This window comes from Scyliorhinus torazame, chromosome 15, assembly GCF_047496885.1.
Source record: "Scyliorhinus torazame isolate Kashiwa2021f chromosome 15, sScyTor2.1, whole genome shotgun sequence".
Lineage (NCBI taxonomy): Eukaryota > Metazoa > Chordata > Chondrichthyes > Carcharhiniformes > Scyliorhinidae > Scyliorhinus > Scyliorhinus torazame.
Window position 1 is genome coordinate 150672774 of NC_092721.1, and position 16877 is coordinate 150689650.

At 44.8% G+C, this 16877-nt stretch overlaps 1 protein-coding gene across 3 annotated transcripts in view; it reads right to left on the bottom strand.

The window, feature by feature from the left end:
- Window positions 1–16877, bottom strand: part of lnx2a (ligand of numb-protein X 2a) — a 275515-nt gene that overhangs the window by 171238 nt on the left and 87400 nt on the right. For all 3 annotated transcript variants that reach the window (XR_011935204.1, XM_072476930.1, XM_072476929.1), the window contains exon 2: window positions 16118–16633. Coding sequence is in view for 2 of the 3 variants with exons in the window: in XM_072476930.1 (XP_072333031.1) it covers window positions 16118–16518 (401 nt within the window). In the remaining variant the exon portion in view is untranslated. The remainder of the gene's footprint in view (window positions 1–16117; window positions 16634–16877) is intronic.

Sequence of the window (16877 nt, forward strand, 5' to 3'; positions counted from 1 at the left end):
GGACTCACTCCTCTTCTGAAAGCTGTGGAAATGGCGCCCGTGGCATCTGCCAAAGTGTCCAATGGACCTGATCCAATTCTGAAGGGTCCCCCAACAACTTGGAGAACATCTCTGAAAAGTACTCCGTTGGCCTCAGGCCCTCCACTCCTTCCAGCAGCCCCACTATCCTGAGGTTCTGTCACCTTGACCTATTTTTTCAGACCTTTGTTCCGGTCTTCCACGAGCGGTATCTAGTCTTCCAGTGAGGCGAGCCGCCCTTCATGCTGCTACAAGGTCTCCTTCAGTGTTTTGCCTTGCTCCTCCACAGCTTTTGCTGTCTTTCCCAACTGTTATTGGATTCGGCCCAATGCTTCCTCGATGGTAGCTTTAAAGGACTCCTTAAGCTCCTTGTCTTGCCGACCAAACAACTTGACCATTTGTTTCCCAAGCTTCTCAATCTCCTTCGCCAACACCACAGTCGGCCTGTCTACCGTGATGGGCGCGGATGCACTTGCCATCTAATCTCCTTGCAATTCCCTCACTGGACTGTCGGCCTGAGGCTCCTTCGACGAAATTTTCGATTTTGAATTAGGGGCCTGAGCGGGGAACGTGCAGCTGAGGCCGCACATAGCCCCGTTTTTTACAATGAGGAGCTCCGCTCGCCAGAACTCCCCATTGTGGTGAGAGATTGGGATGCCATTTAAAAATGGCTTCCCGATCTCCGAGGCCCCCGAAGGGCATGCAGCTGGGGGCCTCCGATCCCTTGGGGACCCCCACAAGTACCATTCCGTCTGGTGCCCGTTTGTGGGGATCAGTACTAATTGCCACTCACCCGAAGTCCCCGAGATGAAGGGATTAAATCCCAAACAAAGAACAAAGAAATGTACAGCACAGGAACAGGCCCTTCGGCCCTCCAAGCCCGTGCCGACCATGCTGCCCGACTAAACTACAATCTTCTACACTTCCTGGGTCCGTATCCCTCTATTCCCATCCTATTCATGTATTTGTCAAGATGCCCCTTAAATGTCACTATCGTCCCTGCTTCCACCACCTCCTCCGGTAGCGAGTTCCAGGCACCCACTACCCTCTGCGTAAAAAACTTGCCTCGTACATCTACTCTAAATCTTGCCCCTCTCACCTTAAACCTATGCCCCCTAGTAATTGACCCCTCTACCCTGGGGAAAAGCCTCTGACTATCCACTCTGTCTATGCCCCTCATAATTTTGTATACCTCTATCAGGTCGCCCCTCAACCTCCTTCGTTCCAGTGAGAACAAACCGAGTTTATTCAACCGCTCCTCATAGCTAATGCCCTCCATACCAGGCAACATTCTGGTAAATCTCTTCTGCACCCTCTCTAAAGCCTCCACATCATTCTGGTAGTGTGGCGACCAGAATTGAACACTATACTCCAAGTGTGGCCTAACTAAGGTTCTATACAGCTGCAACATGACTTGCCAATTCTTATACTCAATGCCCCGGCCAATGAAGGCAAGCATGCCGTATGTCTTCTTGACTACCTTCTCCACCTGTGTTGCCCCTTTCAATGACCTGTGTACCTGTACTCCTAGATCTCTTTGACTTTCAATACTCTTGAGGGTTCTTCCATTCACTGTATATTCCCTGCCTGCATTAGACCTTCCAAAATGCATTACCTCACATTTGTCCGGATTAAACTCCATCTGCCATCTCTCTGCCCAAGTCTCCAAACAATCTAAATCCTGCTGTATCCTCCGACAGTCCTCATCGCTATCCGCAATTCCACCAACCTTCGTGTCGTCTGCAAACTTACTAATCAGACCAGTTACATTTTCCTCCAAATCATTTATATATACTACAAAGAGCAAAGGTCCCAGCACTGATCCCTGTGGAACACCACTGGTCACAGCCCTCCAATGAGAAAAGCATCCTTCCATTGCTACTCTCTGCCTTCTATGGCCTAGCCAATTCTGTATCCACCTTGCCAGCTCACCCCTGATCCCGTGTGACTTCACCTTTTGTACTAGTCTACCATGAGGGACCTTGTCAAAGGCCTTACTGAAGTCCATATAGACAACATCCACTGCCCTACCTGCATCAATCATCTTAGTGACCTCCTCGAAAAACTCTATCAAGTTAGTGAGACACGACCTCCCCTTCACAAAACCGTGCTGCCTCTCACTAATACGTCCATTTGCTTCCAAATGGGAGTAGATCCTGTCTCGAAGAATTCCCTCCAGTAGTTTCCCTACCACTGAAGTAAGGCTCACCGGCCTGTAGCTCCCGGGATTATCCTTGCTACCCTTCTTAAACAGAGGAACAACATTGGCTATTCTCCAGTCCTCCAGGACATCCCCTGAAGACAGCGAGAATCCAAAGATTTCTGTCAAGGCCTCAGCAATTTCCTCTCCAGCCTCCTTCAGTATTCTGGGGTAGATTCCATCAGGCCCTGGGGACCTATCTACCATAATATTTTTTAAGACACCCAACACCTCGTCTTTTTGGATCTCAATGTGACCCAGGCTATCTACACACCCTTCTCCAGACTCAACATCTACCAATTTCTTCTCTTTGGTGAATACTGATGCAAAGTATTCATTTAGTACCTCGCCCATTTCCTCTGGCTCCACACATAGATTCCCTTGCCTATCCTTCAGTGGGCCAACCCTTTCCCTGGCTACCCTCTTGCTTTTTATGTACGTGTAAAAAGCCTTGGGATTTTCCTTACCCTATTTGCCAATGACTTTTCGTGACCCCTTCTAGCCCTGCTGACTCCTTGCTTAAGTTCCTTCCTACTTTCCTTATATTCCACGCAGGCTTCGTCTGTTCCCAGCCTTTTAGCCCTGACAAATGCCTCCTTTTTCTTTTTGACGAGGCCTACAATATCTCTCGTCATCCATGGTTCCCGAAAATTGCCGTATTTATTCTTCTTCCTCACAGGAACATGCCGGTCCTGAATTCCTTTCAACTGCCACTTGAAAGCCTCCCACATGTCAGATGTTGATTTGCCCTCAAACATCCGCCCCCAATCTATGTTCTTCAGTTCCCGCCTAATATTGTTATTATTAGCCTTCCCCCAATTTAGCACATTCATCCTAGGACCACTCTTATCCTTGTCCACCAGTACTTTAAAACTTACTGAATTGTGGTCACTGTTACCGAAATGCTCCCCTACTGAAACATCTACCACCTGGCCGGGCTCATTCCCCAATACCAGGTATAGTACCGCCCCTTCCCTAGTTGGGCTGTCTGCATATTGTTTTAAGAAGCCCTCCTGGATGCTCCTTACAAACTCCGCCCCGTCTAAGCCCCTGGCACTAAGTGAGTCCCAGTCAATGTTGGGGAAGTTGAAGTCTCCCATCACCACAACCCTGTTGTTTTTACTCTTTTCCAAAATCTGTCTACCTATCTGCTCCTCTATCTCCCGCTGGCTGTTGGGAGGCCTGTAGTAAACCCCCAACATTGTGACTGCACCCTTCTTATTCCCGATCTCTACTCATATAGCCTCACTGCCCTCTGAGGTGTCCTCTCGCAGTACAGCTGTGATGTTCTCCCGAACCAGTAGCGCAACTCCGCCTCCCCTTTTACATCCCCCTCTATCCCGCCTGAAACATCTAAATCCTGGAACGTTTAGCTGCCAATCCTGCCCTTCCCTCAACCAGGTCTCTGTAATGGCAACAACATCATAGTTCCAAGTACTAATCCAAGCTCTAAGTTCATCTGCCTTACCCGTAATACTTCTTGCATTAAAACATATGCACTTCAGGCCACTAGACCCGCTGTGTTCAGCAACTTCTCCCTGTCTGCTCTGCCTCAGAGCCACACTGTCCCTATTCCCTAGTTCTCCCTCAATGCTCTCACCTTCTGACCTATTGCTCCCGTGCCCACCCCCCTGCCATACTAGTTTAAACCCTCCCGTGTGACACTAGCAAACCTCGCGGCCAGGATATTTATGCCTCTCCGGTTTAGATGCAACCCGTCCTTCTTATACAGGTCACACCTGCCCCGGAAGAGCTCCCAGTGGTCCAGATAATGAAAACCCTCCCTCCTCCACCAGCTGTTTAGCCACGTGTTTACCTGCTCTGTCTTCCTATTTCTAGTCTCACTGGCACGTGGCACAGGGAGTAATCCCGAGATTACAACCCTCGAGGTCCTGTCTTTTAACTTTCTGCCTAGCTCCCTGAACTCCTGCTGCAGGACCTCATGCCCCTTCCTGCCTATGTCGTTAGTACCAATATTTACAACGACCTCTGCCTGTTTGCCCTCCCCCTTCAGGATGCCCTCTACCCGTTCGGAGACATCCTGTACCCTGGCACCAGGGAGGCAACATACCATCCTGGAGTCTCTTTCACGCCCACAGAAGCGCCTATCTGTGCCCCTGACTATAGAGTCCCCTATTACTATTACTCTTCTGCGCTTTGACCCTCTCTTCTGAACATCAGAGCCAGCCGTGGTGCCACTGCTCTGGCTGCTGCTGTTTTCCCCTGATAGGCTATCCCCCCCCCGACAGTATCCAAAGGGGTATATCTGTTCGAGAGGGGGACAACCACAGGGGATTCCTGCACTGACTGCCTGCCCTTTCTGGTGGTCACCCATTTCTCTGCCTGCACCTTGGGTGTGACCACATTTACATAACTGCGATCTATGACGCTTTCCGCCACCTGCATGCTCCTAAGTGCATCCAATTGCTGCTCCAACCGAACCATGCGGTCTGTGAGGAGCTCCAGTTGGGTGCACTTTCTGCAGATGAAGCCATCCGGGACGCTGGAAGCCTCCCGGACCTGCCACATCTCACAGTCAGAGCACATCACCCCTCTAACTGACATTGCGTCAATTAATTAAAATTTAAAAAAAAAATTTGAATATTTTTTTTTAAATTTCAAAGTTACTGTTAACTATCTGTTTCCTAGCACTAGATTTCTAATAGAAATGCGAAAGCTAAATATAGTACTCTCCGATCTCTGGCTTAGATGTCCCTCTAAATTATAATTAAGTAATTATGTTTAATTAGTTACCAATGCTCAATTTTTTTAAATTTAGTGTAGAATCCCAACCAGGCACTCAGGCCACAGCTTTTCTGTGATGTCACTTCAGTTTCCCCCCGACACACACACAATTTGAAAAAGGTACAAAAGTAAAAATGAGTAAAAAACCTCGGGAGTCTGCACATTAGAGTAAGGCTTACTGCCTCCCTCTAAAATGCAGATTTGCTAAATGGACAAGAATTGCCAGCCTTCCAACTGACACATTCCTTCCACAGTTGTACAAGACAGGTTTAGAAAGTTTATTTCACCAAAAGGTTGTAAAATTTAAATTCTTGAATAATCAACTTATTCTGTTGATGGAAGCTTTTCAGAAATTTGCAGAGAAATAAATTTTGCTGTGAAAACATTTCAACTCATAGCTTGCTTTCAGCAGGCAATAGTTTAAAAATGCATGTATGGGACTAATAATGACCAGTCAGTGCCTCTGTGCTCTGGACACTGAACATGCATGCAAAATATGAGCCAACCTTGAACGATAAGGCAAGGTCAGGTAATTTAAATATTCAGTGCACAGCACACAATACACTGGAAACATACTGCCAACCACCAGCACTTCATAAACACCTGATGGTAATTCTTAAAGGGAAACAACTTAAGATTTTCAAAAGCTATCATTTACAATTTCAAGGGCTTTACTGTCTACAAGTCATTAACAAATAAATACTTTGGGCTATTTTGCAGCTAAGTGCCAAAGCCGGCGTAGGAACTACGCCAAACCCTCACCGATCCTGGGACCGGTGAGGAGCTAGCAGCCGCGCCAGTTAAAACACCTGGCTCCCACGCCAAAAACGGCCATAGAATGGCCGGGTCTATGGCTGCGCATATGCACGGTGACGACCTGCAGCGGTCACGCCATACAACATGGCGCCGGCTGTGCGCTGACCCGACCTGCCAAATACTGCCCATCTGGCCGCCCCCCACCAGTCCCCCCAGCCCTCGCGGAAGCCCTCCCCCTCGGCCAGCAGCACGCCTCCCAGCCGACTGTGGCGGCGCTGGGCACATTCTGCTCAGACCACACGCCCCCCCGCCTGGTCAGGAACTTGGCCCATCGGGTGCGGAGCATCGGGGGAGGGCCTCCCGAAGACGTGCCAATGCCATTCCAACGGCATGCAGCGTGCGATGCGCTGATGTCATTTCAGAGGGGCGGAGAATAGAAAACTGGCGTCAAAAGAGCACCGCCCCGATTTGGGCGCCAGAAGGGATTATCCGCCTGATCGCCGATAACGATACCGCCCCATGAGTTGTGACCAAAAGATTATTTATATGGAATGTCATCAATTATGTGATCCATTTTGAAAAAGAGATCCAACTTTAAATCAAAAGCTAAACATACTTCCCACTACTTGTTTTAAATTGGTGCTTAAAATCTATGGTGTTGATTACATGCTCCACGATTCTTTCCAATTTGATTTAAATTTGGGCTAAAAAGGTTAGGTGGGGTTACTGTGTTATGGGGTGGAGATGTGGGCTGAAGTGTGGTGCTCTTTCCAAGGGCCGATTCAGACTCGATGGGCTGAATGATCTCCTCCTGCACTGTAAATTCTATGATTCTGTGAAGAGGAGATCTCCTGATGTCCTGGGCAATGCATGAAATGAAATGAAATGAAAATGAAATGAAAATCGCTTATTGTAGGCTTCAATGAAGTTACTGTAAAAGGCCCCTAGTCGCCACATTCCGGCGCCTGTTCGGGGAGGCTGGTACGGGAATTGAACCGTGCTGCTGGCCTGCCTTGGTCTACTTTAAAAGCCAGCTATTTAGCCCAGTGTGCTAAACCAGCCTCAACCAACAACAGTAAATAGATTAACTGGTCATTTATCTCTTGTTGTTTGGAACTTTGTGTGCGAATTGACAACTGCAAATCTTTTTTTTTATTCTTTCAGGGAGCATCACTGGCAAGGCCAGCACTTGTCACCCATCCCCAATTACCCTTTAACTGAGTGACTTGCTGGAGGCCATTTCAGAGAACAATTAAGTGTCAACCACTTTCCTGTGGGTCTGGAGTCACATGTCAGCCAGACCAGGTAGGAATGGTATTTTTCTTTCCCTAAAGGACATTAGTGAACCAGATGGGTTTTTACAACAACTGATGATAGTTCATGATCACCATTACTGAGATAGCTTTATATTCCAAATTTGTTAACTGAATTTAAATTCCAATTGCTGCTGTGATGCAATTTGAACCTATGACCCCAGACCATTGACTTGGGTCACTGGATTAGAAGTCCAGTTGCCACTATGCCACCATCTTCCCCAAATGGCATGATATGGAGATTCTCTTAGTACTAAAGGATTTTCCAACATCATACGTAACACGTGGATTTTCCGTGCAACCCAATGCATGTTTCATGATGCCAGAGGTGGCCCACCATTAGCTGGTGCCAGGATCTTCTGGTCCTACCCTTGTCAATGGGGTTTCCTGTTCAATGCACCCCTCATGCCGGGAAACCTGCAGCAGGGGGGTGCATCGTTGGCGAGACCGCAAGATCCCACTGGCGTGAATGGCTGGAAAATTCTGGCCTCTGTGTACCACAAATTATAACTTAGCCAAATTTTCAAGGTACCTGGGAATAAAGCAAATTATTTCACATTCGATTTTCATTTGTCCAAGATTATTTTGCAACTGACCACAATTATGAAACATAGCTACATATAAGTACGCTACAGAGAGCCTATATTGCTCTCCGCAGAGCAGAAACGATTAAGAGCTTCTATAGGTTGCAAAATCATGAAGGGCTTTGATAAGAATTATATACTGCATGATGTGTAATTCTGTACAAGCAAAACACATCCAATAGACTACATGAATCGTGCCATTTGTTGGAGATTATTCTCATGAAACAAATTTATCATTCAGGTGGAATCAATTGGGTCACAGGAAATGATAAGGAAATAGTGTTTCCCGGATGTTTCTATTTTCACAGGAAATTCCCACATCATGAAGTAGGAAGCTTTCTTTGGGGGATAACCATGACAATTCTCCTAGGTGCTTTCATTGTATTGTGAGAGTCACAGTTACTGGATTTCGGAAGTGTATTAACCCGCATGAAACCTACAGGGTTGGACCAATTAGTCTCCCCGTAAGTCAAGTTGAGTTATGAGCTTCCCTGCTGAGGGACGGGGGCCCCCATCAGCGGAGCCATAAACACGATGTATAAAAGCTTGATCCGAGTGTTAACCAAGCAGAGAAGTCCCGACTGGGACCTGCGTAAACCATGTTAATAGTTTCTTCTTGCCTTTGAAAATATTTTTCTTGAGCTTTTAAAATTTTATATCACAAATTCACAGGGCTAAACAAGACCAACACCTATACCAACAAAAGATGTTCCGTCCGACAACTGTAACAATAGCCCCCCTTAACAAAAATACTTCTGTTGCAGACTTTACATAGCCAGATATGGCCAAAACACATCTTTACAATGGTTTATGTACATTGTGGTTCAGGCATTAATTTGCCAGAAAGCCGGTCCCATGTAGTTTTCCTCCCTTCTGCCAGTATTGGTGTCAACCTGATGAAGCTACAATACAGGACTACAGGCATGCCAAACAATGGAAGCAGCATGTGGGCATCGCTGGCTAGGCCAGCATTCATTCCCCATCCCTAATTGCACTTTTAGAAGACATTTTAAGAGTCAACCACATTGCTGTGGATCTGCCAGACTTGTGAAGGACAGCAGATTTCCTTTCTTAAAAGACATTAGTGAAACAGATAGGTTTTTATGACAATCAATGACAGCTTCATGGTTATCATTAGACATTTTAGATTTTTATTGAATTCAAAGTTCACTACCTCCCATGTTGGGATTCGAACCCTGGTCTCTGGATTACCTAGTCCAGCAACAGTACTACTATGCCGTACCAGCCTCCCCGAACAGGCGCCGGAATGTGGCGACTAAGGGCTTTTCACAGTAACTTCATTTGAAGCCTACTTGTGACAATAAGCGATTTTCATTTTCATTTCATGCCACTGCCTCCCCACAGCCTGCCAAACCAATTGTCTGTGGTGGTGGACAATTAAACAACCAACAGGAGGAGACTACTCCACAAATTATCAAATCCAACACAAATGATTTCTGGAGTCCCTCAAGGAAGTATTTTAGGGGATCTTTTATTTGTGGATTATATTAATGAGATTGATGGCCAGATCTCACCGCCCAAGTCTCAAAACAATCTAAATCCTGCTGTATCCTCTGACAGTCCTCATCGCTATCCGCAATTTCACCAACCTTTGTGTCGTCTGCAAACTTACTAATCAGACCAGTTACATTTTCCTCCAAATCATTTATATATACTATGAACAGCAAAGGTCCCATCACTGATCCCTGCAGAACACTTAAAATAATAAGAGTAGTTGTATCATAATTGGGTGGCTGTTATAACCCGCACGAGACATATAGGGATGGACCAATTAGCCTCCCCGTGAGCCTTGTGGAATAAGAGCTTCCCCATTGAGGGGCAGGAACCCATCAGCAGAGTACTGGACTCATAAAAGCCAGCCCAAACGAGTGCCGAACAGAGAAGTCCTGGCTGGGACTGGAGTGTAGAGTGTTTCATGTATATAGTTTTGCTTTGCGACAAAATAAGTTTCTTTACGTCTCTCGTTTTGGACTCCTCTGTGGCCAATAAAGTGGCATGGTGGGAACGTCACTAGACTAGTAAATGAGGAGACCAGGCTAATGCTCTGGGGCTACACACTCAAATCCCACCACATCAGCTTGTGGAATTTAAATTTAATCTCAAATTCATAGCTGGTCTCAGTAATGGTGACCATAAAACTATCACTTGGCATAAAAGCCCATCTGGTTCACCAGTGCCATTTTGGGAAGGAAGTCTGCCATCTTTATCCGGTCTGGTCTACATGTGACTCGAGTGTCATTTTGCTCTGAGTGCTGGGAGTTAAGGTAAGTGTTTCGGGAAGTGGAGATTTAAAAAGAGCGGGAGTTGGAAAAACAATCCAGGAGTGACATGACTGGAAAACAGTAAGTTCGTTGGCTGGTAAGTAACTGCTCATTTCTGCTACCTATTCTAAATTGCTTTCAGATTGAAGGTAAAAAGGGAAATATTTTATAGCTTAGAAAAACTAAGAACCAGCTGGTAATTTAAAATTAAAAAAATTGAAAACAAATTTCATAAAACAAAGTTGCAAGGCCAGGCGATGTGATGCACCTGCCTGATGTGGAAGCTGGTGGATCCCATGGTGGTTCCTAGTGAACACATCTGTAGCAAGTGTTCGTTGCTTGAGGAACTTCTGCTCAAAGTTGATGAGCTGGGGTCTGAGCTTCGGATGCTGTGACACATCAGGGAGGGGGAAAGAGTTACCTGGATGCTGTGCCTCAGGAGGCAGCCACACCCCTTAGATTAACAGGAAGGTTAGGGCAGCATGGTGGCACAGTGGTTAACACTGCTGCCTCTCACCACTGAGGTCCCGGGTTCAATACCGGCTCTGGGTCACTGTCTGCGTGGAGTTTGCACATTCTCCCAGTGTTTGCGTGGGTTTCGCCCCTACAACCCAAAGATCAAAGATGCGCAGGATAGGTGGATTGGCCACACTAAGTTGCCCCTTAATTGGAAAAAATGAATTGTGTACTCTAAATTTATATTTAAAAAAAAAGATTAACACGAGGGCTGTGACTATGAGTGAGGTATTTAGAGGGATCCAGGAGGTCGGGTTGCAGGAGCCTCAGCCCTTTCCAACAGGTTTGAGATTCTTGCTCCCTGTGTGGATGAGAGGTGGGACTGTGGGGAGGATGAGCAAACTGACCACAGCACCATTCAAGTGGGGGAAAGAGAGAAAGAAAATGTAGTCGTAATCGGGGATAGAATAGGGGAGAAGGTTAATAAAGTTTCCAGAACAAGTAGTTGAACAGAGAGTATGGAATGCATCAGAAATCCAACTTCAGGCATAACAGATAAAGGGAGAACTATGAGAAGGCAGGTGGTCAACACATGACTGAGGGTGTTGTATCTAAATGCATGCAGTATACAAAACAAGGTAAATGACCTTGCAGTGCACATTGACATTGGCATGTACGATGCTGTGGGCATCACAGATGTGGCTGCAAGGTTGGGACCCAAATATCCAAGGATGTGTGTCCTATGGAAAGGACCAGCAGATGGGCAGAGGGAGCGGGGTTTCCTTGTTCGTAAGAAATGAAACTAAATTGATTGCAAGAAGCAATGCAGAGTTGGGAGGCGTAGAATCTGTGTGGGTAGAGTTGAGGAATTGTAAAGGAAAAAATACCCTGATGGGAGTTATGTACAGGCCCCCTAGCAGTAGTCAGGATGTGGGGTAGAAAATAAATCAGGAGATAGAAAAGGCATACAAGAAAGGCAATATTACAATAATCATGGGAGAAGGACTTCACTATGCAGGTGGATTGGGAAATCAGGTTGATAGGTTGGGAAAATCTGGATTTGATGATGTGTAATGAGGAAAAATTGATTCGGCAACCTAAGGTGAAGGAATCCTCATTGGGAAGTGACTACAATAATGATAGAACACCACAGACAAAGACGGCACAAACTGAATCAGAACAATTATGTAGGCTAAGCAAAGTCAAGATGAAATCAGAACGGCATGTAAGCTGCATGGAATTTTGCAAGATGTTTGATTTGACTTATTATCAAATGAAATATCAGGAAGGCCAAAGTCACAAACTAATTTTCGAGCCATCTGTATGCAACCTCATTGTCCTACTTGTCTGCATACTAACTTGCATTATCCTGCTCATCCAGCACCCATGCACTTGATGACCTAAACCAAGTCCCAGCTCACCAACATTGCAAGTTTAAAATTCTGATCCTAGTGTTCAAATTGTCTGTGGCCTTACTCGTTCATAACTCTATAGCCTCCGCCAGCCTTCAACCCAAGATCTCTGCATTCCTCCAAAATCTGGCTCTTATGCTTGCATCATCTTATCATTGGCAGGGAAAGGGAATAAAAATAAATGAGAAAGAATGGGTAGCAGTGGTTAGCACAGTTGCTTCACAGTATCAGCGACCTGGGTTCGATTCCTGGCTTCGGTCACTGCCTGTGCGGAGGCTGCACGTTCTCCCTGTGTCTGCATATATTTCCTCCGGGCGTTCCGGTTTCCTCCATAAGTCCCGAAAGATGTGCTAGTTAGGTGAATTAGACATTCTGAATTCTCCCTCTGTGTACCCGAACAGGTGCCAGTGTGTGACGACTCGGGGATTTTCACAGTAACTTCATTGCAGTGTTAGTGTAAGCTTACTTGTGACACTAATAATGATCATTATTATTATGAAGAAGCAAAATATATACAAACAGACAAAGAAGACTGAATATCCTGTAATCTGGGTCTACGAAATGATCATTTTTATTATTAGGGGCTGGTTTAACACAGTGGGCTAAACAGCTGGCTTGTAATGCAGAACAATGCCAGCAGCGCGGGTTCAATTCCCATACTGCCCTCCCCGAGCAGGCGCTGGAATGTGGCGACAAGGGGCTTTTCACAGTAACTTCATTGAAGCCTACTTGTGACAATAAGCGATTATTATTTTCAGCAAGGTTTTCTACTGTTTTCTGGGATCAACCATTTGCAATTGTTATTACAAGTTGAAATAATTATTAATACGCAAAGTATATTTAACCACACAGACTTTTATTTTTCATGCTTACACAGAAATTAAAAACTGCAATTCCTTTACACCAATCAATTTTCAGCTCACTTGTAACCCACTTAACTTCAGCTTTCCAAGAAGCACCCTCCCAATTTTAAACTTAAAAACTATCGAGAAATAGTTCAGAAGCTAATCTGGCAGTGACAGTAATCATCATATTGGGAGTCTGGCCAGATTCTGCAGTGACCGTTGACTGATTGTCTGCTTTACTAGATCAGTTTTCTTTCATCCTAATTAACCCTTTGAAGTAAAATGCTGACAATAACCTCAGATAAATTCAACAGCTAAAATTAGCTATAGATAGAATTTCTTCCTAAAATAATGTATTCTTCTTTAGAACAAAATATTATTTGTACAACACTTATCTAAATTGATGGGTAAACAAAGTTATATAATGCTCAGTGTATTTATGTCTGAAGTAATGTGCACTGTATTATTTAAAATCTCTTCTTGACTGAAAGAATGTCAACTTATAATGAATTGGATGTCACATTGAAAAATGTAAAACAATATAAAGTGGCAGGCTACCAAGTATCTGAATGGGTGATGCCAAGTTCATTTCTCTAAGTAGTTGATGGACTATTGATGAAAAAATAAGAAACAATTCCAGCAGAAAATTGCTGGTTATATATGGTTTATTGTCGCCAATAACATTTGCAAGGTAATCCATATGGTTCTACAGTAGATATAAACATAGTGTAAATAAACAAAAATCTTAATCAATGACCAAACAATTTCCTTGATTGGTTTAAAAGGATTAGGCAATTTATACAACAGTGGCGTACATTTTTCAGGAGCTACCATACTCATTAGTGCCGCAGTTGATTCATACAATCAAATACATTAAATCTGTAACATGATCAATTGCAATATGATGTATAACCAACAATTGTTAGCATGCAAATTCAGCCAATCAAAACCCAATTTCGCCATGTTCTCCTCTACTGCATGATCACTTTCCAAACTAGACTTTCAAACTGATATGCACTCAACTGGATTCGACCCATTTACCACACTTGTCCTCAAACTTTTCCCTCCATCCCAGAAACATGATAGGGTCCCTCTTGTTCTAATTTCCACCCCACTAGCCTCCACACCCATGGCCTAATTTTCCACAACACTAGTCTCCACATATAAAGGATTATCCTTCGCTTTTTTAGCCAACTCCAACATGATGCTACCACGAGACACATCTTTCCCTCATTCCCCCGTCAACATTCTGCAGGGACTCCCTCCCTCTGTTACACCCTGGTCTACGCCTCCAATATGCCCACCTCCCCACCTCCTTCCCACAGCTCCTTCCCTTGCAATTGCAGAAGATGCAACACATTCCCCTTTATCTCCTCACCATTCAAGCCCCCTAACACTGCTTTCAGGTTAAGCATCATTTCACTTGCACTTCCTTCAGTTTGGTTGATTGTATTTGTTGTTCTCAATGTGGTCTCCTCTACACTTGGGAGACTAAATGCAGACTGGGTGAAAGCTTTGCGGAACACTTTCACTCAGTCTGCAAGCATGACCTCAACCTTCCTGCAGCTTGTCATTTCCACTCAGTACCTTGCTCTCATGCCCACATGTCCGTCCTTGGCCGACTACAATGCTCTGGTGAAGCCCGGCGCAAGCTGGAGGAGCAGCATGTCATCTTCCAGTTGGCACGTTACAGCCCTCGAGATCCACCGTTGTGTTTGGCTGTTTAGATTGTGACCTTTCTCCTCCATCTTAAACCACTTTCCTCAACAAAACATAGAATCTACCTATCTTCCCCCATGACATTCAATGACATTACAATTGCTGAATCCCTAACAACATCCGAGAGGGTTAACATTGATCAGAAACTGAACTGGACTAGCTATGTAAATACTGTGATTCCAAAAGCAGGTCAGAGGCTGGGAATTCTGAAGTATTTCGCTTACTGACTCCCGAAAGCCTGTCCACCATCTGTAAGGCACAAGTAGGATGGAATACTCTCCACTTGCGTGGATGAGTGCACCTCCAACAACACTAATCGAAGTTCGATACCATCCAGGACAAAGCTGCTCACTTGTTTGGCACCTCATCTACCAGCTTAAACATTCATTCTCTCCATTACCGACACACAGTGGCAGCAGATTGTACCATCTACAAGATACACTCCAGCAACTCACCAAGGCTCTTTTGACAGCACTTTCCAAAACCATGGCCTCTACCACCTAGAAGGACAAGGGCAGCAATTGCATGGGAACACCACCACCTGCAAGTTCCCCTCCAAGTAACACACCACCTTGACTTGGAACTACGTCACCGTTCCTTCACGGTCACTGGATCAAAATTCTGGACCTCCCTTCCTAACAGCACTGTAGGTGTACCTACACCACATGGATTGCAGAAGTTCAAGAAGGCAACTCAGCACCTTCCTCTGAAAGGCAATTAAGGATGGGCAACGAGTGCTGGTTGAGCAAGAAATGGCCACAAAAGGATAAGAAAAAAATGCCATTTTGGTAAAGCTTAAACAAGAGGAGTCCTTTACACACAACCGAAGTAGACGTGAGTCCATTTGCATGTGCAAATCAGGTGTTTAAGGCCTGCTTCTAGACCCTACTGCAACTTTGGTTTGCCTTGAAGCAAATAAGTGCCATTGCCTCCGGGAAACCCATCTCTAAATAAAGTAGCACTTGTCATGATCATGCTGCTCCCAGTTCGGAGATATCCAAATTCACCTTCTAGTGCTTATAGATAGCTTATAGAAAATACAGCACAGAACAGGCCCTTCGGCCCACGATGTTGTGCCGAACCTTTGTCCTAGATTAATCATAGATTATCATTGAATTTACAGTGCAGAAGGAGGCCATTCGGCCCCCTGAGTCTGCACCAGCTCTTGGAAAGAGCACCCCACACAAACTCAACACCTCCACCCAACACCAAGGGCAATTTTGGACACGAAGGGCAATTTATCACCCTGATCCTGACATCTGCATTCTGTCTTCCTGAGGTTATTGATCTTCCTACCCGATCTCAGCCGACAACCCACGCCATCACCCAATCATATTCCCACGGCCTACTCAACCCTTTACTGAAACAAAACAGAAAATACTGGACAATCTCAGCAGGTCTGACAGCATCTGTGGAGAGAGAAGGGAGCTAAAGTTTCTAGTTTGGGTGACTGTCAACCCTTAATTGAACCTTGATCACTGACTCCACTCATTCCTTCTCCAGGCCACTGTGATGCAATCTAATCACTAAATTACAGCCACTAACCTGTGCAAACTCTAACAGCAGTATCAGCTGTGACGAAGTCAGAGGTCCAAAATCAGCTGTTCCTCAGACCTTCTAACGAGCACAAGCTGTTTGTGCAGGTGAGGTGCCCAAAAGTAGCCCCACCCAAAATTTTAGGCCCTGATATTTAGTAATTACGTCAATGCATCTTTATCAGTATTGATACAATTGTAATTTATGTACTCGGAATTTGTTTTATTTTAAACTTTTCACATATTGCTTACCTGTGTTTAAGATGTGCTTCCAAATCACAGCGCTGCATCACTTCCTGACAATCGTTTTCAAAAGGACATGACACCAACAGTTTGTCTAAAAGTTTGTGAACAAGAATGCTGGACCTTTTGCACAGTTTGAAGTGAAGCCTTTTGCGGTCCAATGGGCAGAAATTCTTCTCTCGCAAAAAATTACGGAGGCACTTGTGGCAAAATGTATGTCCACAGGGAGTATCTATTGGCTGCAATAGAGGCTGGAGACAAATGTGGCAGACGAGGTCATCATCCATTTCATGCTGGTAATTGTACAGATGGTTCTCCCTTGTCCAGTGCTGCTGACCACACTCAAAGCATAATGGGTTTAAAGGAGACTCCTGTTCCTCTGGATCAACGTCACAATTTGTAGTACTCATGGTTACTCACTTTGCACAGTTGCTGTAATCAGTTATTCATCTACAGTTATCAGTCCATGATCAGATATTCAAACACAACATATCCCGATCCCAGCAATTTCAGAGCCTCATTGTTCTGTGAAAAAAGAAATCAAACAGTTACTCTTCCAACAAAGGAAAGCCATTTTATTCAATTGTTTTACCATTCTTAATTGTTTGAAGAACAGAATATAGAGTTAAACAGAATCAAACAGGAATACTGACACTAAAGACCATTCATTCTTTTCATATATTACGAGAACAAGCCATTCTACTTTACAGCTTCTTTATTTATAAAAGTGAAACCTAGCTCCAAATAATATTTACCTTTTTTATAAAAT